We start from the raw sequence: 20,245 nt of genomic DNA on the forward strand, positions 1-20,245 counted from the left end.
TTGGTTTAAAGAAATGCCAATAAACCAGAGCACGTTTTTCTCCCATCCCAGAATGCGATGTGGACTAGCCAGACCCTCCTCCGCTCCGCAGCGGGTGGATGGTCTGGCAAAGCGAGACAACCTTTTCCCCCTCCACCGCCTCTTGTCTACCATTTTTAAACCACCGCCTCTTGTCTACCATTTTTAAACCACCGCCTCTTGTCTACCATTTTTAAACCCCTCTCTCCTGCCCTCCCTCATCCTCCTCTCTCTGCAGCAGTGGGGTGAATGAGTCCCGTCAGGTGCTGCAGGAGCAGCCAGACTTTGCCCAGTCTCTGCTGCGAGAACCCAACACCCCCATCGTTAGGAAGTCCAGAGGAACATCTACTCAGGTAGGACTGCAAACACAGCGGTGATATAGCAGAATCAAAAGTAATATTTGTAATACTAGTTGAAGACGTAACAGAATAGAAAATAGTATCAGTAGTACTGGAACAATTTGAGGCCAGAAGCTATATTGTTGCTAAATTTCATCCATTACTGTGCATTAGCACTAGGATAAATTGGCTACACTACTATGCTCTTCCCACGGGGCCTCTACCTGCAAAACATGACACGCATGGACGCAGATGATTGACACAAAGTCAAAGAAATTAAGTTCTTAATAAATTACATTTGAAACTAACAAAAAAAAATTACGATATAATACATATCCAATGACTTTTTTTTTTTTTTACATTTTTATGACATACTATACTACGACGTTTCCTTTACATTTTTATGACATACCATGACTTTTCTTTTTACATTTTTATGACTTACTATTTATTTTATGACATACTATACTATGACTTTTCTTTTTACATTTTTATGACATAATATTCATTTTATGACATACTATACTATGACTTTTCTTTTACATTTTTATGACGTAGTATACTATGACTTTTTTCATTTTTATGATATACTATACTATGACTTCTTGTACATTTTTACGACATACTATACTATGACTTTTTGCCGCTTTTTTCAAGCTATACTGTTTTCTATCTACATTTTTATGATATACTATTCTGTGACTTTTTTTACGACATACTATACTATGACTTTTTCACATTTTTATCATTTACTATAAATATCATAAACTATAAATATATTTACTATATATTTAGCATGTTTTCCAATTTTTTTCACTTTTTCGACATACTATACTATGACTTTTTATAATTTTTTCTAAATACTATACTGTTTTCTACCTACTTTATTTGAAGGCATGTTAGGTCAGTGGTTTACACTGATATAATAAACACCAGCAAGCTTTTTTTTTTACTTTTTCCATATACTATGCTATCACTTTTTTTAATCTATTTTTCGACATACTATGACTTTTTAATGACTTTTTTTCGACATACTATACTATGACTTTTTTTTATAAATTTTTCGACATACTATACTGTGACTTTTTTGACTTTTTTTCAATATACTAGACTTTTTGATTACTTTTTTTCGACATACTATACTATGACTTTTTTTAATACATTTTTTGACATACTATGACTTTTTTATCATTTTTTTCAACATACTATACTATGACTTTTTTCACCATTCTATATGATTTTTTCGACATACTACTAGGACTTTTTTTTTATAAATTTTTCGACATGCTATACTATGACTTTTTTATAATTTTTTTCGACATACTATACTATGACTTTTGTCGACATAGTATACTATGACTTTTTTCACCATTTTATGACTTTTTCGACATACTACTATGACTTTTTAATAATTTTTTTCGACATACTATACTATGACTTTTTTATCATTTTCTTTCGACATACTATACTATGACTTTTTTATCATTTTTTTTCGACATACTATACTATGACTTTTTTATGACTTTTCCTGACATGCTATACTATGACTTTTTTATGACTTTTCCTGACATGCTATACTATGACTTTTTTATGACTTTTGTCAACATACTATACTATGACTTTTTTCACCATTCTTTTTTTTTTTTTTTTTTTTAAGATTATTTTTTTGGGGCATTTTAGGCCTTTATTTCCTCAGGACAGATGAAGACATGAAAGGGGAGAGAGGGGGAATGACATGCAGCAAAGGGCCGCAGGTCGGAGTCGAACCCGCGGCCGCTGCGTCGAGGAGTAAACCTCTATATGTGTGTGCCTACTCTACCAACTGAGCTAACCCGGCCACTTTTTTCACCATTCTATATGACTTTTTCGACATACTATACTATGACTTTTTTATAAATTTTTCGACATACTATACTGTGACTTTTTTATGACTTTTTTTCAATATACTATACCATGACTTTTTGATGACTTTTTTTGACATACTATACTATGACTTTTTTTTAATCAATTTTTCGACATACTATGACTTTTTTATCACTTTTTTCGACATACTATACTATGACTTTTTTTATCATTTTCTTCGACATACTATACTATGACTTTTTATCTGTTTTTCGACATACTATACTATGACTTTTTTTATCTGTTTTTCGACATAATATACTATGACTTTTTATGACTTTTTCGACATACTATACTATGACTTTTTTTTATACATTTTTCGACATACTATACTATGACTTTTTTATGACTTTTTTTTCGATATACTATGAATGAATGAATGAAGAAATGTATTTCACACATATCAAAAATAAACCAAACAAAACATCAAAAAAAATTTTACTAATAAGTTAAATAAGCAAAACATTCAATAAACAATCAATAAACAATAAGTAACATTAGCCAACATAGACATGTCTGAAAAGGAGTAGGAAGAAGTATACACTTATTTAAACCTACCTCTTTTCCATAACTCAGTAAATTATTATTATTAATATTTCATTTAACACATATGTATATCTTATTTATATTTATCACAATTATCTTATTATATATATATATATATATATATATATATATACATAAACATATACATACAGTATACACACATACACATGCATATACACATACATACATACATACATATACATGCACTCATACACACATAATCATACACATTTTTTATCATTTTTTTCGACATACTATACTATGACTTTTTTTCGACGTTATACTATGACTTTTTTTTTATCAATTTTTCGACATACTATACTATGACTTTTTTATAACTTTTTCGACATACTACAATGAGTTTTTTTATCCTTTTTTTTTGACATACTTTATACTATGACTTTTTTCACTTTTTTAGACGTATGACTTTTTCACTTTTTTTTTATACTATATGGTTTTCTATCTACTTTATTTGGAAGCATGTTAGCTCAGTGGTTTACACTGATACAACAAGCACCAGCAAGTATGCAGTGCAGACCCTGACCCTTGGTTCGATACCCAGTCCGGGCTGAGCCTTCTTTGTGGAGTTAGCATGTTTACCAGACTTACTAATACTATGACAATTTCTTTCACTTTTTCGACATACTATACTATTACTTTGTCTTTTACATTTTTATGACGTAATATACTATGACTTTTTTATGACTTACTATTCTATGAATTTTCGGCCTTTAATCCCCAAGACAGCATAAAAGAGGAGAAAGAGGGGGAAGACACGCAGGAACCCTGGGCCTCTTTATAAACCTATAAATAAACTTCACCCTACCAAGTGAGCTACCCGGGCGGCCATTTAATGGCATATTATTTTTTCATAATATACTGTTTACTGTTTTATCTAAATTTTTATGATATACTAACTATTCTATGACATTTTTTACAACATACTATGACTTCACATTTTTATGATTTACTATAAGTATCATAAACTATAAATATATTTACTATATATTTAGCAGGTTTTCCAGTTCCAACATACTATACTATGATTTTTTTATCATTTTTTTCGACATACTATACTATGACCCTTTTTTTAAATAAATTTTTCAACATACTATTCAATGACTTGTTTTTAAATTTTGAAAACACACCATACTATGACATTTTTTTGTGATTAACAATTTTTTATTTTTTAAACAACATACAAAACATACAATTCGCAACATGAACATATCCCATCCCGTTTAGGATTGACCCATCTACCAGAACAAATAATCCTGTGCTGAAGGGAGCCTGGGTCCCTGCAGTCCAACATAGTATCCATCATGTATCCCGGTCCAAAATTCTTGGACCTTATCACAGGACCGTAGGACATGAAGTAATTGGCCGACCTCTGTCTTACATTTCCAACAATTTGGTGTGTCTTTCAGACCAATTCTAAACAATCTGGAGGGAGTCCAATAATAGCGATACATATTCTTGAACAGAATGAGGCGCACCCTCACAGTGCATGACATAGTTTTAATATTCCTACAGATTCTGTTGTACTATGACATATGTAACATTTTTATGACATATTATACTCTGATATTTCAAACATTTTTATGACATACTATACTATGACTTTTTTTTTACATTTTCTATAGCATACTATTCTGTGTTCTCAAAGTTCTGATGCATTCCTGCATATACCCTGAAGCATTTTGGTTCGCCCTTGATTATTGAATAGAACTTTAAATTATGGTTTAAGCAGACTTACTGTGTACTACAGTATATCACTAGCTTGATTGAAGCGATGGAATGAGCAGATACAGAATGTAACCTTTTTTTGATTAAATACATTACTCCTTTAGGGCACTTCAACCCACGCCTCTTCCACCCACTTGGCTGTCCTAGACGACCTCGATGAACCAGTCAGAAGTCACCACGGCCCCCCCACCTCCACCAGGAGTAAGGCCAGCAGTGTCCACAGCAAGGCCAGCTACCACGGCAGCCTGCGCCGCATTCGTGACGACAGGTAGAGGAGGAAATCCATGACTTCCTGTTTGTCTGTCAACAGTTGTGAATATGATGAAACTGAGTCTTTCTCCCTTTGCCCCTCCTGTCTCAGGAGCGATACTATGGTTTGCCGAGGTACAGAGGAGCGCAGTTTCCATGGCAGCATGCCACGTCTGGACCACCCGCTCTCCGCTCACAGCAGCCTCCATCAGATAGACAGCCACTCAAGGCACGGCAGCCAGCGAGACGTATCTGAGGCCCCGCCAACCCTCATCACCCACGGAACAACGGGAAGTGACAGCCAAGCTGCTGAGAATGACGGCACCAGTGCCTGAGAAGAGAAGATTATTGGAAGGATGCTTTCGATGCCTTTTAAAGGAAGATTTGCCCTCTGCTGATACACACCCGTCTGTGTGTAAGTGTTTTCCTCTGTTAAGGTGGAGAATGTACCAGTGAGGGCTGTGGTGGGGATTTTTGGCTTAAGTTCCTTGCTTTGTTAGCAGTGTGGCAAAAAGTTTAATCAGTGAACTTGACTGATCTCTCATAGACTCTGTTTAGTTTCACTGTAAAGCTGAAGTTTGTTTACGTAATTTTTTGAATTTACACGGCAGACGACTACCGAAGGCTTGACTAAAACAGGCAACGAGAATAAATCCATCTCTTCAGACACTTGATGACATTAGTGATGCTGACTTTATTCAGGGATCATTTTGGTTGAGCCCAGGTAAACCAGAGCTAGCACTGGATAGGAAACACTGAAAAAGTGGGATGGATCACCATCTTGCAGGACCTACATGAATATTTTTAAATATGTGAAGTATTGCTTTTGTAACTATCTTAACTGGTTTGCCCCCTGTCTTGGTAATGTCTCACATTAAAGTTGACTTATTTGAGTCTCAGTCTTGACTGAGACTTTATTATTTTCATTCTTTCTTTGTGCAGGACTGCAGCTCTTAATGAAAGATATCTTTGTGTTGCTTCAGAGACCGATAAATATGGGCTTAATGTGAAATCGTGGACCTCTCTGTGGTTTAGTGAATATTTTTATACTGTGAAAATTGTCCGTCCGCTGCTGAAAGCTTTAGTGAGTGTGTGTGAGACTGTGAGTGAGAAATGGAGATACAAGTGGTCATGTATGTTTTTAACTCCAGTGGTGAACAGAGAAAGATGAAAGGAGGGAGCTGAAAGATTTGAGCAACCCAGAATGTAAAAGGGTTGTTTCACAGTCAGAAAGATGGTGATATAATACGGGCATGGTCGGGTGAAATGAGCTGGAATAATGTGTAGACACACACTCACATTGGCCGCCAAAAAACATTCAACCACAGACTTTTCTGAATAGATGCATTAGCCTGACAGACAGAAAAGATAGTTTAGGAAAAAAAAGCTAGAGGACGGTTTAATCAGCCGATTACATGTTCGGTCAGTTGTCAGCCAAGCAATCTATGTCACAGAATCCAAAAGGTTACGGATAAGAGTTGGCTGATAAATTCAGGTACACATTTATCTTTCCATTCAAGCTTAATGGCTGTATAAACTGGAGTGTAATTTAAAAATGAAAACTGATAACTGCTCTATCCTGCAATCTGTCACACACACAAGGCTGAAAGGTTGTTTTTTGAGAGCAAGTGCTTTTTTCTAATGTAATTTTCCCAACTGTACTTAATATGTACCTAAACTTCTACTGTACATGCTCTTTGCTCATGTTTGTTTGTGTTGTTCACAAATAGAACTCAAACTTACCCAAAGAGGTGCAGACAATTGGCAGTGAAACTGTAGAAAAGGAAATGTTTGCTAGTTGCAGCATTTTTTCTGACATCATTTTACGTTTAAGTAAATGTTACAGGAAGTGTATATTGTAAAAAAAAATTATAGTTTGTGTTTTGTTCCTAATCCCTAAAGACCATATTAACCTACCTCACCTGTACCCTCAGCCTTCTCTGCGCACACACACGCATGCGCACACACACATGCGCGCGCACACACACACACACACACACACACACACACACACACGTACGTCTGCACCAGTTTTAAGTTTCTCATGACCAACCCCCTACTGTCAACTTAACTGCCTGCATACAGTATCTGTTGTGCAGATATTCTCCTATCTGATGACTAATCTGCCTCACATCTGCCTTCTGCCTCTCCTTCTGTAAATGTGCCCACGCTAATCTGTTTTGGACCTACAGCAACTGTCTGTACTCTTGCAAGTTGTTACAAACATTAACCGTTGTGCTTTTACCTCTGAAGTGGACATTAAAGCAAAAGATGCTGTGTTAAACACTGTCATTGAACTCAAGATGAAATCTCCCCTTTTCAGCTATAAATATCTTATTCTTGTAAGTTCACCTAAGTCTGTGATCAATAATATTAGTCCCCCACAATGAGACATGACAAAGAGGAGCTTTCCTTGCTCCGTGATTTCTGATGTCATGCTGTGATACAGCCTCAGAGTGAACTGCAGTTGCTTGAGAATATGACCTGTATCAATGATGGCTACAAAGAATATAATGTGAAACTTGAGTTGTATTTGCCTTTTAATTTATTTGCAGTTTGGGACTGTAATGACTTCTTTTACATGCAGTCTAATAAACTTTTTATAGACTTCAGTGCTTTTGTTATTCTGTTCATACTAAACGTGTATTTATTCTTGCGGACAAGAAATAAATACAAATAACATTCAAATCGTTAATATACAGTTGGTGGTGTTCCCCTTTAAGCTGTTTTTTACCAATGCCATAATGTGGTTTTAGAATCAACACAATAAAGCTCTTAGTAACAGCTACTTAAAAATGTCAGTATCTTAACCCAACACACACACACACACACACACACACACACACACACACACACACACACACACACACACACACACACACACACACACACACACACACACTTCACATTGGAAATATCTGCAGTGTTGTAAAAGAATGACCAGAGACAGTCACCTTCTTATTACTTTTTGTGAAAATCTCTAAAATGTTACTCAGTCAAGACCAGATTCCGGATCGTTCTCGTTTCCGGCGGACGATGGCTGCTACATCTTGTTTGAGTGTGGAGACGCTCTGTTCCAGCTGCTCGGAGAAGTCCCTAAGCAGACGACTCTGCTCGTCCACAAACAGTCTGAGCCCCAGCAGGTCGGACTCCTCCTGGAAACAACAGGAACACATAGCCTCAAAACTAGAATCAACAGGTATCCATACGCATCATGTACTTCATACTCTAGGGCTTAATATTAGCAACTCACTCTTGATTCTACTTTGTACTTTTCCAAATAGCTAACCAAAATACATTCATCATTATAAAAACAACTCACTGCAGACCTGATTGTAAATTCCATGACTTAAACAAAAAATATCCTGCCAGGTTGGCAGATGTTTGTTTGGCAATTGGTTTTCTAAAAAATAACTTGCATCGATTATAAATAATGCAAAGATTATATCAAACAAGTTGAAAACTTTGAATGAACTTTTGTAAAATTACCACTTGGAAATTCCCTGAAATGTCCAGACATTACAGTTTTTTTCAATTGCTAAACGACAGTGGGCACAACTGAAGCCACAAGCGAAACTCAAACCACGGTCTGCACTACCAACAGTCACCTGAACTAAACAGTTCACATCTCCTGCAAAACTCATTCCAAGCAACACAACTCTTCACACACGTCTCAAAACAGGCTCAGTGCAGCCAAACACTATGAACCATCCTCACCTAGATAACACCATAGATATAGAACAATATCTATGGATAACACACACCGTCACTCACAACACACAGAGTAAAAACACTAGCAGCAAACACCAATACAGAAAATACTAACTTTTCATCTTTACAGTTTGAACAATTGAAGTGACTTCACACTACTCAATAGTTTTTGTAAAGAAAAGATATAGATTTTATGTAATAAACCAATTTTTACATAAGGTAAACAAGGAGGAATGAAAATCAGCAGTTTGCTTTTCTTTTTTTCTTTTTTTTAAGATTTTTTGGGTATTTTTAGGCCTTTATTGACAGGACAGCTGAAGAAATGAAAGTGAAGAGAGAGGGGGAATGACATGCAGCAAAGGGCTGCAGGTCGGAGTCGAACCCAGGACCTCTGCGTCGAGGAGTAAACCTCTATATATGGGCTCTACCAACTGAGCTATCCAGGCACCCATCAGAAGTTTGCTTCAATATAGTATTTTGTCTCTAGTAATTTATGGAATTACTGGAAAAAACCTAAAGGTGCATAACAGTAACAAAGAATAGTGTGACTAATCCTGCCTCTCTCCAGCATCATGTGGCAAGTTTTCTTCATCACATTGGATGTCTGCATCATCTCTAAATACAAATGAATGTGGTGTTTCCATTGCTTTCACCTCCATTACTTTCTGAAAAACAGTAAGAACGCAGTAGTATAGTAAAGATATAGTGTTTTTCACATTTGTTTTTATAGCTGTGTAAGTAACCTCAGACATCTTACCTGGACATATTGGTATCTTTGCTCTTTTACCTGTTTCTCTCAAACGGTACAGTGTATAATTGTTTCATTCTTATTTGGTGTTTGTATACAAAAAAAAGGCTTTCTGAGCTTTCTCTATATAAATACTGTATATGTTCACTAACTAGTCTAAAACAAGACACCTGCTTAGGCTTTCAGCTAAAAGTGCAATCAGCAGTGTTTGATAGGCACCAGACTGAAATCTATTCTGTTTTGAATGTGTGGTTAACAGTTTTGACAGCAGGGTGTTAGCATTTGAACAAAGTGCTGTAAATCAACAGTGTTGTGCAGGTTGTGGTTAAAGTCATGGGATAAGTGTGTAGAGAGTTTGCCGAGTTTGAAAACTGTGTTTCAAGCAATGAAAAACGAACTAGAGTTTGGTCCACATGAACTGCTGCTGTGCAGACTGTAGTTAAGAGTGGCTTCAGTTGTGCCCACTGTCGTTTAGCAATCAAAAAAAAACTGTAATGAAATTCCTGATGGTTTTGTCACATTCCAAACATACCAAGCTGAAAGAAAAATCTTTAATTTGAGAAACTTAAAAAGGAACATTTTTCAAATCCTCACCAGTTACTATGGTGAGCTCACTGTAATCTTACTAAAACGTTTCTTCTGCCAGTTAATTAGGGTGCCTGATTGTGTATTGTTCTCTATATCAAATGTTTAAACAAGGCCTTATTGTAGTAACGCTCACATCTACTAAAGCTGCAGACAGACAGACATTGATACGTACGCTGGGCCTGTGTCTGCGCAGGCGCTGCAGCTGAGCCCTGACTGAGGTCATGCTGTGGTAGAAAACCTTGAGAGCGCGAGCAAACTCTGCATCACAGCTGGGACGCACCGACCGACCACGCACACTATCTCCACCTAACACACAGAGGAAGAACGGTGTCAGAAAACAATGGGAATATTTTGCCACGTAACAACTTTTAAATGATGTCTAATTACTCTGAAAAGGTAGTATAGGGTATATATGTGATAGTAGTTTCAATTTGTGTTTTCAATTAATTTAATTAACAGCATATTAACCCCAACCTTGGTGTGTGTCATGTATGTTTCAGTTACCATTCCTGGCTGCGTTGAGTTGTTCTCTCAAACTATGATTTTCCTTTCTCAGTGAAGTATTAACACTCTTCAGTTCCTCCAAGTCCTGTTGAAGAACTCTCACTGAGCAGCTGGGCTCTGCAGAGTCTACAGGCTGCAACACACACACCGAATTATACAAGCACAGTGATGTATGTTTACCTTATGAATTGTTCTTTGAATACAAAATGACACCACGCCTGTGCACTAAAGTTCTTTGGAATTTTTCATTAAGTCATATCCTATGATCTATGATTTACAATTCTACTGTCTTACACCGTATCGTACAGTTAGGTAATGCATACTGTATTAGGTTGCACATGTATCTACCATAGTTTTGTATCTCTGTTAGAGTGTCATACTCAGCTTCAGAAACACGTCAAAGTGAAAGACTATTCCTGACGCAGGAATACAGTCTTAACATCAAACTCACTGCAGTGTGTGTTGGGCCTGCCTCCTCGATGATAAAGATGCCCTCTGTAGTCATCCTCACTCCCTCCAGAGATGATATAAGGTCAGTACAACCCTCTGAAACCGGAAACCAACATCTATCACAGCCGCTTCAATGATACCTCTGACTGTTTATTTTGTCTTTTGTACATTTATAGTAAAACATTGCAACAACGTTAAAATGTTTTCTAACTAGGGCGAGAATTACAATTACAATTCACTTTCATCCCACTCCAACTAATCTCTGTGATCCTGAGGGAAGCACTGAGGCAGGATAATGTGTGATTACTTTCATTTTGGGCTGCTGCTGTGAAATGAGATAATACAGCAGTGTGACAGAACATTCATAACTACGTACTACATACTACTACTGTTTTACATGCGCCGTTTGTAGTAAATATTTAGTGTAATTCATGAGCTGAAGGCCTCCAACTTTGTCTCCTGCGCTCAGCAAATTATACTGTAAAAAAACATAGCAAGTCTTGGACAATCGTTCATTCCATATCTGTGCATCCATATCTGTGCATCCTCACCTTGAAGGCCCCAGAGCTCCAGCACTACAGCGCTGCTCTGCAGGTAGTCTAACAGGCGTTGGGAGGTGTGGAGGGAGGCGAAGTGAACTCTATGATCCAGCAGTGGATTGACGTTGTGCCACACAGCCGGAGAGTACAGAGGCTGGCTGCTGTCAAATAACCTGAAACTGAACAGAGTGGGGAAAGAACAAAGAACAGTATCTCACTTTTGGCTGTATGAATCCAGAGGACAGTTATATTCCCTGTTTCTATCACGACACTTCACTTTCAATCCTCAATCATTGAAAACTGCACACGTCCAACCTAAGGTACTGGATATTCCTGCGCCATACACAAATTCTCTGTATGCTCCCTGTACTTCAAACTCTTTTCAGTGCCTTCCATACCTCTACATGAATGCCTTACCCAATTTGGACCCCTCTGTTGCGGGCCTCTCTGATCCAGCGGAGGCCACAACACTGTTCCAGGACCAGCTGGAAGTCCAGCCGTCGACCCAGTAACTCGGACGGGTCGATCAGAATGTCATCCTCACCCAGAGGGCTGGAAGGTAGGAAGATCATTTACTATATATCTTTATATGTTTTATTAGGGTTATTCGCAATTGTGTGTGTGTGTGTGTGTGTGTGTGTGTGTGTGTGTGTGTGTCATACAGTCCTGTGAAGGTGCAGGGGACCAGCTGGGCTTGTAGAATGGCCTCCTCTGTGCCCTCTGACCCCAGCACCTGCCGACAGAGATTACCAACCAGGTATCACTCTGTGTTCACCCCACGTGTGTGTGTGTGTGTGTGTGTGTGTGTGTGTGTGTGTGTGTGTGTGTGTGTGTGTGTGTGTGTGTGAGCGTGTGTGTATGCAGTGTATCTGTGTGTGTACCTCAAGTTGCTCTTCCAAAGGGATGCGGAAGGCCAGAGACTGAAGCCAGAGGTGAGCAGTGCCTAGAAGCAGAGGCTCCACAGGATCCCAGAACGGGTCTTTATCTCTGGGTAATGCAGCTGTAGACAGCCCCTCTACTTTCTGACAACAACAACCAAAAACAGGTCAAAATGTTTAGGCTTGCTGATTGTCAGAAATTCAAAGAAGGGACAGCAAAAACAGAAACACAAATTATGCATTTGTGCCAATATGTAAAGTCTCTTACTACATTTAAAAAAACATGAGAAATGTTCTCGCCCTTGATTTACATTGTCTCCGCTCTTCTCAGCCTGATGCTGCTGGTAGGCTTCTTCCATCAGGAATTTGCGGTTCACAAACTTGGCCTTGGACCACATCCATACCTGGGGAGGGAGTGTGACAGTAGTTTAGACAAAGAAACAAAATGTTAAGACCCCTCAAACCCACATTGAAATTATAAAAAAAAGTAATCGTATGTGACAGAAAGAAAAACACAGAAAGAAAGAGCGATATACCAACCTGTTTTCTTCCCATACAGGTGACTCTGACAGCAATCTCCTTCTCCAGATCATGTCCTTTTGAATCCGACAGCGCCAGATTCTTGATCTCCAACTTAAACTCCACCCCCTACAAACATGGCAGACGATAAATTGCAGCTGTTTAGTCATTGTTAATACATAACCATGACCATATGAAAACAAAAACTAAAATATATCTGTGTTATTTGATTTACAAACAGCCTCCAGTAAGAACATATTAACCAGAAAGATACTCAGTCCCTTAAAAAACATGTCATGCATTTGTGTGTTACCTTGTTCAGTTCCTGGCTCATCTGGTTGGCCTCGGCCACCATGGGCATCAATTTGATGTAGTCGTAGAAGACGGCCAGCAGACTGGGATCTGTCTGACTGGACCCAGCACTTGACTCACCTAAACACAGACACATAAATAATATCTAACAAGTTTCGCTCCAAAAATAAATCTCCTTTAAGCCGCCTACACATGATAAGCGATTTGCTCTCTGCACACGGCTAGGCGCAGAGAGCAAAGCGCAGCGCAGGTATTCGTCATTTTGGGTGGCAAGGAAGCTATTACCCCTTGCTAGGTAACGACAGTTGTTATCGCATTGGTTGCGCTTTCGAAAGGTCAGCGGCATCTAGGTCAAAGTTGAAATAATTTGAACTTTGAGCGCAGCGCAAAGCGGCAAATCCGAGCAGTGCGCACATCAGGGGTAGCGCAGCGCATAGTTGGGCGGCACTGCTCTCCCCGTAGGAAATCAATGGAACGGCCAGCGCGAAGCGGTTTTGCCGCCTATCATATGTAAGCGGCTTTACTTTCCAGCTTACCCAGGTGGATGCCCTCAGCAGCTGCAAGTTCAGACTGGAAGTAGTCGTAGTCGTAGCGGCTCCAGTCATCCCCGCCCCTCTCAGAGGGATAACCAATAAACAGATAGGTACAGTTAGAGCCGAGAATGAGACGGTCCTAGAAGGAGACAAAAAAAAAGAGAAAGGTGTTTGGTGTGTGTGTGTGTGTGTGTGTGTGTGTGTGTGTGTGTGTGTGTGTGTGTGTGTGTGTGCGTGTGTGCGTGTATGCATGTCACACAGTCATATCATAAAGTTTGTGTACGTGTTGACACCCACCAGGTGCTGCAGCTCAGTTGTCTGGGAGACAGCGTTGCCATTGACGATGACTTTTGACCCTGCCAGCGGGGTCAGTGTTACCCGGCGCTGTTCATTCCTGAACACAGCGTGACGCTGCTGGATCCTGACACACAAAAACACACGTACATGTGCAGACATAAATGTGTGTGTAAACTCAAAGATGCAGAAAAAGACACATTTTGAATAAGGGATACTTGCATCTCCACAATACTAAGCTTCCAGATGTGTAGATGTAATTGTATTCAGTTGCTTAATTTTTAAAAGGGTCACAGGGCCTGCAGCCTATCCTAGCATGCACTAGTTGGAATGCAGGGAAACAGATTGCTAATCAATGACATCATTCACATCTACTTTTAGACATAATGTATAGACTGTTGAGTGTCACTATTCTCTGCCTATTAAAAGGAAGTTTTTCATTGCCGCTGTCGCACCAAATGCTTGCTCTGGGGGGGAATTGTTGGGTGTCTGTTAGTCTATATCATTGACGTTACCGGGATTGCTCCAGTGCCGCAGGAAATTCCGCCGGATGCATGTATTTTCGCTGATGTCCATTTCCTTCCGCTTTCTTTGTGTTGGAATTTTAAACTCCAGTGAATTTATGAGGACCAGACCTCAGATTGAGACAGCTAGCTAGACTATCTGTCAAATCTGAGTTTTCTCTCGCACAACTATTTTACAGCGGCTCCGTGCGGAGCTTAGCGCCGCCCATGAAGATTGTGATTGGTTTAAAGAAATGCCAATAAACCAGAGCTAGTTTTTTTCCCATCCCGGAATGCGATGTGGACTAGCCAGACCCTCCTCCGTTCCACAGCGTGTGGACGGTCTGGCAAAGCGAGACTAGGTGTCTGTAAATTATATCTGTAAAGTGTCCTGAGATAACTTCTGTTATGATTTTACACTATAAATAAAATTATATTGAATCTCACTTTACTTGTGCTAGGTTTGTGATGATCTATTCATCTATAGATCTATTAATCCCTGATGTGATCTTAATGTGATGTAAACTCACCCTAAGCCCTTGATAGAGATGGATCTCTGGGAAGAGTCACACAGGCCGATGTCCCATTCACCTGGAACACAAAACAGTATTAACGAATGGTAATAAACATGCTAATAACTGTAGCAATGGGTCTGTCATACTATAATAAGCTGCTCACTCACATGACATCCAACTCTCTAGCCTACTAACCCTTTTGGCATTCTCCATTCGCAATATCTCCCTCTCTACAAAGTGTAGTGATCTAGAGAGTGAGATATTCATCACAATATAAAGAGAGAGACAGAGTTACCCTCCTGAATGAAAAGCTTGACCACCCCCGACAGCTGAGCGTCCTCGTTGATGTTCAGGATGTAGGGATGCATCTGCATCATCCTCCTCTCCTGACAGAGAGAGAGGAAAGAGAGACAAGTAAGAGCTTAGTACATGTACAAAGATGTATTTCTACACTATACCTTCACCAAATGCATTCACGTTCTGTGCTCATATGTTTTCCGAAGCTCATCTGAGACACTCCTGAGTGTGTCCGATTGTGTACATGGATATGTGTGTGTGTGTGTGTGTGTGTGTGTGTGTGTGTGTGTGCGTGTGTGTGTGTGCACGTGCACACCTGTGTGATGTTAGCATACTGTTGCTCCCAGTCCTTCAGCGCCTCCTGCAGGTGTTGTTCCCATAGAGTCTGAATGGCTCTGATCTGGAGCTCATTGTGGGTCAGCAGCTGACGAAGTTCCTCTAAACACACACACATAAGTGTTGACCCCTCACCTGCTAAATTCTGTTCTTCTATTCTATTCTAAAAGTGCGTCTTACTGGTCTCGTCGTTAGCTCTGCGTCCCTCCTGGCCCAGCCGGCTCAGTCGTTGCAGCAGTCTGGCGTTCTCGGCCTTTAGCTCCTTAACCAGACGCTCAGTGGGGCTCTCGTTCACCACCGCTCGGTTCTGGATACGCTTTGCCCTAAAGAGGTGAGGCAGGTGGGGACACAACGAGTGAGGAATGTGGATGGGGTTCAGGTGGAACAGAGGAAATGAATGAAAGAAAAGATAGGGGAAGAAGAAGGAGGTAGACAGACATGACAATGAGCAATTGGCATATAGGTTTTAGCATGTTTTTTTATTATAGTGGCAACCTGCTGAATTCACAATGGGTTACACTGCACGCATGGTTTGTTGTACCTCTCAGCATAGCGCAGGGTTGAGAGAGACTCCTCATAGCAGATATCAGCAGGGCTCAGTGTGGCAATCTTGAAAATTGATTGATGTCCACAATCAGAAATAACTGCATTAACATAATGCAACATCAGTGTGTGTTAGCACTATTTCCTATAAAGTGTCTGTTACCATAACAGTGCGACTGTTGCCTCCCAGGGCGGACTGCAGCAGCTTGGTGAGAACCGAGTCTCTGTATGGTATGTGAACGACTTTCTTCCCCACGGCCACATCAGCGAGGGAGCTGGAGGAGAGAAGAGGAGGTAAAAGATACTGATAAACCAAACTGAATGGAAACTAAAATTAAACTTTTTTTTTCTGGGCCTTTTTAGGCCTTTATTGACAGGAAAGCTGAAGAAATGAAAGGGGAGAGAGCCCCCCTCTCTCCCCTTTCATTTCTTCTACAGACATGCAGCAAAGGGCAGCAGGTCGGAGTCAAACCCGCTGCGTCGAGGAGTAAACCTCTGTATATGGGCACCTGCGCTACCAACTGAGCTATGCGGGTGCCCAACTAAAATTAAACTTAACACCAGGCTAACCTGATAACATTGCCCAGGGTGGTGAGGCTCAGGTTGATGGCTGTGCCCTCTTTGAGTCTGTCAGCCTCCGACCCTGACGACCGCTGACGCTCACTGCCAGCCAAGTCCACCAAGTTGATGTTGGACTGCTTTGTGATGCTCTCTTTTGAAAAGATCTGACAGGAGGTCACAGTGACGTCAATAACAAAATCTGGAAGAGACCTGAAGATAGTATTCTGACACATGTAAAGATACGGAGACACCCGCACACGTGTAAGTAAATGACATAACTCGAGCATGAGAAAATAGTATGAAAATTGACTGTGGCGAAACTGGGACAGACAAATCTAAATCGTGGGGAATGTATATGGAGTACAGCTGAAAGTGGAGCCACTTACCTGTTTGAGCTGGAGGATAATGAGCATGTGCGAGCGACTGCTATTGGCATTCATGTGAGTGGCAGCTGTGGTTCGGGTCCTGGTCCCCTGTTCCATTAACTGCTCCACCTACATTTCAACATGATTCCAAATACAAAACACTAACAAAGCACACAGAAGGATACCTGAAATATCCCTATACATTCCTTCTTTTTTTTAAATTTTCCTAACGGCTGTTATATCATAATTCTATGATTACAAAACTTGCAGGACGCTCAGGAGTCATAGAGCTGAATGTAAAACGTCTATCCAGCTTCCCTTCACTGTCTCACAGTTTGTCACTGTATGTTGAGGTGTTTCTCTCTCTCTATACATACATACTCTCCATCATCCCTCTACCTGTGGTGCGCTGTCACACGGGACTGTTCGGAGACCTTCGACATAGAAGCCTCTTTGCTGCTCCTCTCTGACTCTGAGCCCCCCTGGATTACGAGACCCCCGAGACAACAGGTCAACCACCTGGACAGAGTGGAGAGAGACAAAAAAAAAATGACGCAGAGATTAAAGGAAGGAGAAAATCGCTGGCCTTCTACCAAGACAGAGACTTCTTAATGAATGTAATATCGTGAGAAAGAAGACAAAAACAAATCAGAAAAAGGAAAGGGAACAATGCTGTTTTCCCAACTGTTACCTGCTCATTATAGATTTCCAACATGCTGAAAAAGACCTGTATAGACATCAAGAACAAAGACATTCAGAATATTCACAACCACCATACACCCATACATGGCACTGTGTGCTGTTGAACAGCCACACACTCTTTACCTGACACTGTCTGGTATCCTGGTTCTCTCTAATGGCCTGAAACAGTCGGTCACAGAGTTTAGGAACCAGGCCTTTGTTAGGCCCGTAGCCCACCATCGAGTAACTCTTCCCTGAGCCGGTCTGCCCATAGGCCAACAGTGTGGCATTGTAACCCTGCAGACATCGTTTCAGGACTTTTACTATTAGAACAGATCTAACTTTGACAGAAAGTAGAACCCTAAAATTGTTTTAGCCAACTAGCACAGAACAAAAATGAGTTTGGGTGCAAAAAACATAGAGCTCTGAGACTTAATATATGGTGATTGTTACCTGCAGTGCATTCTCCAGTATTCCCTCTCCCAGGTCCTGGAACACACTGTCCTGGGGATAGATGGTATTTTGTGAGCTTATATCAGTATCGCCTTGCTCAAAGTCACTCTAGGTCTGTTTGGACAGTCTACATTGATATACTGTCTAGATATTCTACTTGCATCATGCTTGTTGCACAGTGCTCAATATGTTTTGTTGATTGTAACGAATGTACTGTACCAGTGGTGTGTAGTCTACGTGACACAGGTATACGCAGTATACCCACTAAGAAAGATCCAGGATTTCGCAAACACTTTCCATTTTAATTTTGATATATTTTGAATTGTCAACTGTGTTTTTTTCTTCACATCTTCACACCCCCCACTATATACAGTTCAGTATACCCACTACAATATGTGTATACCCACTAGACTACACCACTGTACTGTTCCAACATATTTGCCAGGTTCTACCAGGATGCCTTGAAGCTGACCTGGTCGGCGTATCTTCCCCCGGGTTCTTCGGGCACGTAGAGGCCGCCGCGGTCCCGTGCAAAGCCGCTGTGGGACCAGTAGGCGTAGTCGAAACAAAACGAACGACGGCTCTGGGGTTCACGTGGGTCCTGGATGGTGATGGAGCTCGACACCATGGAGACAATACTTCGGCTGCCTGCGTCCCTCTCTCTCTGAACGGAGGGAGGAAACGAAGGAGTGTGAGGAGAGAACAAGGCTGAGGGAGGATGTCAGAGTCATTTAGTGTACGAATAACTACGTAGGCTACTTTAAATCTAATATCTGCTGTGTCAGTGTCACCAGACCCATTGTTTCGCATCTGAGCTTCGCTGGGCTACACGACGTCCTCCATCATTCTTTAATCATCTCACCTGTTGTACTTTCAGTTGTTTCACACACTCCGACAGGCCTCGACGTTAAACTCGGTATTTGAGTGTTGCTATCTTTTTTGTAGAAAAGTAATTGGCAGCAAGTCAAATCCTCCTGTTTGTTTGCCCACAAATTTGTAAATATTTACTCTAGTTTATTAACACTAATACAAGCTAGGCTACTAACAACTATTACAAGTTTTATCATGTCGAGGCATTCTCTGCAATTCTTTACTCTTCCATCAGTGTACATATAGTATAATATAGCAGGATATAGTAATTTGTCAGTGAATGCGATTCCATAAGAATACAGTACATTGCAATATACATACACAAACATCAGGCATACACACGGAGAAATTGCGTAAAATAAGAAATGGATGACAGCTTTCCACACTGACCTTGTTGAACGGTCGGACTCTGACAGCCACTTTGACACAGTCCTTGCTGTGCATGTCTGAGGCTTTAGCCCTCATGGTGCAGCAGGCAGGCATCAGCCCGGGAGACACACACTGAGTGATCAGCTCCCTCACACAGCGACACAGCACGGTGTCGAGTTACACGTTGACATGGACACAAGCAGGTCAGTTTGACAGGGACTGTGTGTCCATATTAGTTAGGAAATGCCTCATGAGGTTTTACTGAAAACTTGATGGGAAAAAAAAAACATTGTTTACTTGCTGAAAGGTGGAGTAGGGGAGACCATAAACACTTTAGTCTAAACTAAACCTAACATACAATGTGTAGTAGACACTGCTACAGGATATTAACTAGCAGCATAGTGCATAGCACAAGTGATTAGTTATTTTATTAACAGTAATGATCATCACCATGTAATATGGGAAGAAATATGCTTTTATTTTGCTATATTAATATTATTCCCCACCCTGGTGTTTTGTTAGTGAACTGGAGCAGTGGAAATGAGGCCGGTTTCACTTCTGCCGCTATAAATTATAGAAGAGGCAGAGCTCTGGGATTCAAATTCATACAGGGCGCAGACACATGTTTACAGCTACATTTATATAGTAATTAAGTGACTCTCTGAAATTAAACTTCACCCTAATAGCTACATTTCTGATATTAACCATAACCTGACATGTAAAAGACTGATAAAGTTCAATGGACATCTGATATTATCTGAGGCACCAGCAGCATACGGTCTCAGCTATTGTGAGGGACAATTAGACGCGTGTAGCTCCTTTCAGTGGTTCACTGCACACCTCAGACAGAAAGGAAAAGGCTTTGTGGTCCAGTCAC

General features: G+C 40.3%; 2 protein-coding genes across 9 annotated transcripts in view; one reads left to right on the forward strand and one right to left on the reverse strand.

Annotated features, from left to right (window-relative positions):
* Window positions 1-7,407, forward strand: part of fzd3b (frizzled class receptor 3b) — a 36,610-nt gene extending 29,203 nt beyond the window's left edge. For 5 of the 6 annotated variants that reach the window (XM_031314230.2, XM_031314229.2, XM_035999370.1 and 2 more), the window contains 3 exons: window positions 257-371; window positions 4,655-4,818; window positions 4,912-7,407. In XM_031314230.2, the coding sequence (XP_031170090.1) occupies window positions 257-371; window positions 4,655-4,818; window positions 4,912-5,134 (502 nt within the window). In that variant the 3' untranslated portion in view covers window positions 5,135-7,407. The remainder of the gene's footprint in view (window positions 1-256; window positions 372-4,654; window positions 4,819-4,911) is intronic. The other variant, XM_035999371.1, reaches the window with a different exon arrangement.
* On the reverse strand, window positions 7,327-19,616 carry kif28 (kinesin family member 28). 3 transcript variants are annotated; one of them, XM_031314228.2, is made up of 28 exons: window positions 19,390-19,616; window positions 18,602-18,793; window positions 18,130-18,180; window positions 17,821-17,973; window positions 17,687-17,722; window positions 17,395-17,514; window positions 17,017-17,124; window positions 16,640-16,794; window positions 16,233-16,344; window positions 16,068-16,135; window positions 15,707-15,849; window positions 15,507-15,628; window positions 15,189-15,279; window positions 14,909-14,969; window positions 13,879-14,002; window positions 13,585-13,720; window positions 13,050-13,168; window positions 12,758-12,865; window positions 12,529-12,621; window positions 12,221-12,361; window positions 12,002-12,072; window positions 11,757-11,891; window positions 11,352-11,518; window positions 10,802-10,896; window positions 10,351-10,483; window positions 10,019-10,152; window positions 7,783-7,954; window positions 7,327-7,587 (listed from the first exon to the last, which is right to left on the reverse strand). In XM_031314228.2, the coding sequence occupies exons 1-27, from the start codon at window positions 19,480-19,482 to the stop codon at window positions 7,796-7,798; spliced, it is 3,120 nt and encodes a 1,039-aa protein (XP_031170088.1). In that variant the 5' UTR covers window positions 19,483-19,616; the 3' UTR covers window positions 7,327-7,587; window positions 7,783-7,795. The 3 variants fall into 3 exon arrangements, with proteins under 3 accessions (XP_031170088.1, XP_031170087.1, XP_035855260.1); XM_031314227.2 differs by having other exon boundaries at window positions 7,327-7,954; XM_035999367.1 differs by lacking the exon at window positions 17,687-17,722 and having other exon boundaries at window positions 7,327-7,954.
* Between the last annotated feature and the right edge of the window lie 629 nt (window positions 19,617-20,245).

The sequence above is a fragment of the Sander lucioperca genome, chromosome 3, assembly GCF_008315115.2.
Source record: "Sander lucioperca isolate FBNREF2018 chromosome 3, SLUC_FBN_1.2, whole genome shotgun sequence".
NCBI lineage: Eukaryota > Metazoa > Chordata > Actinopteri > Perciformes > Percidae > Sander > Sander lucioperca.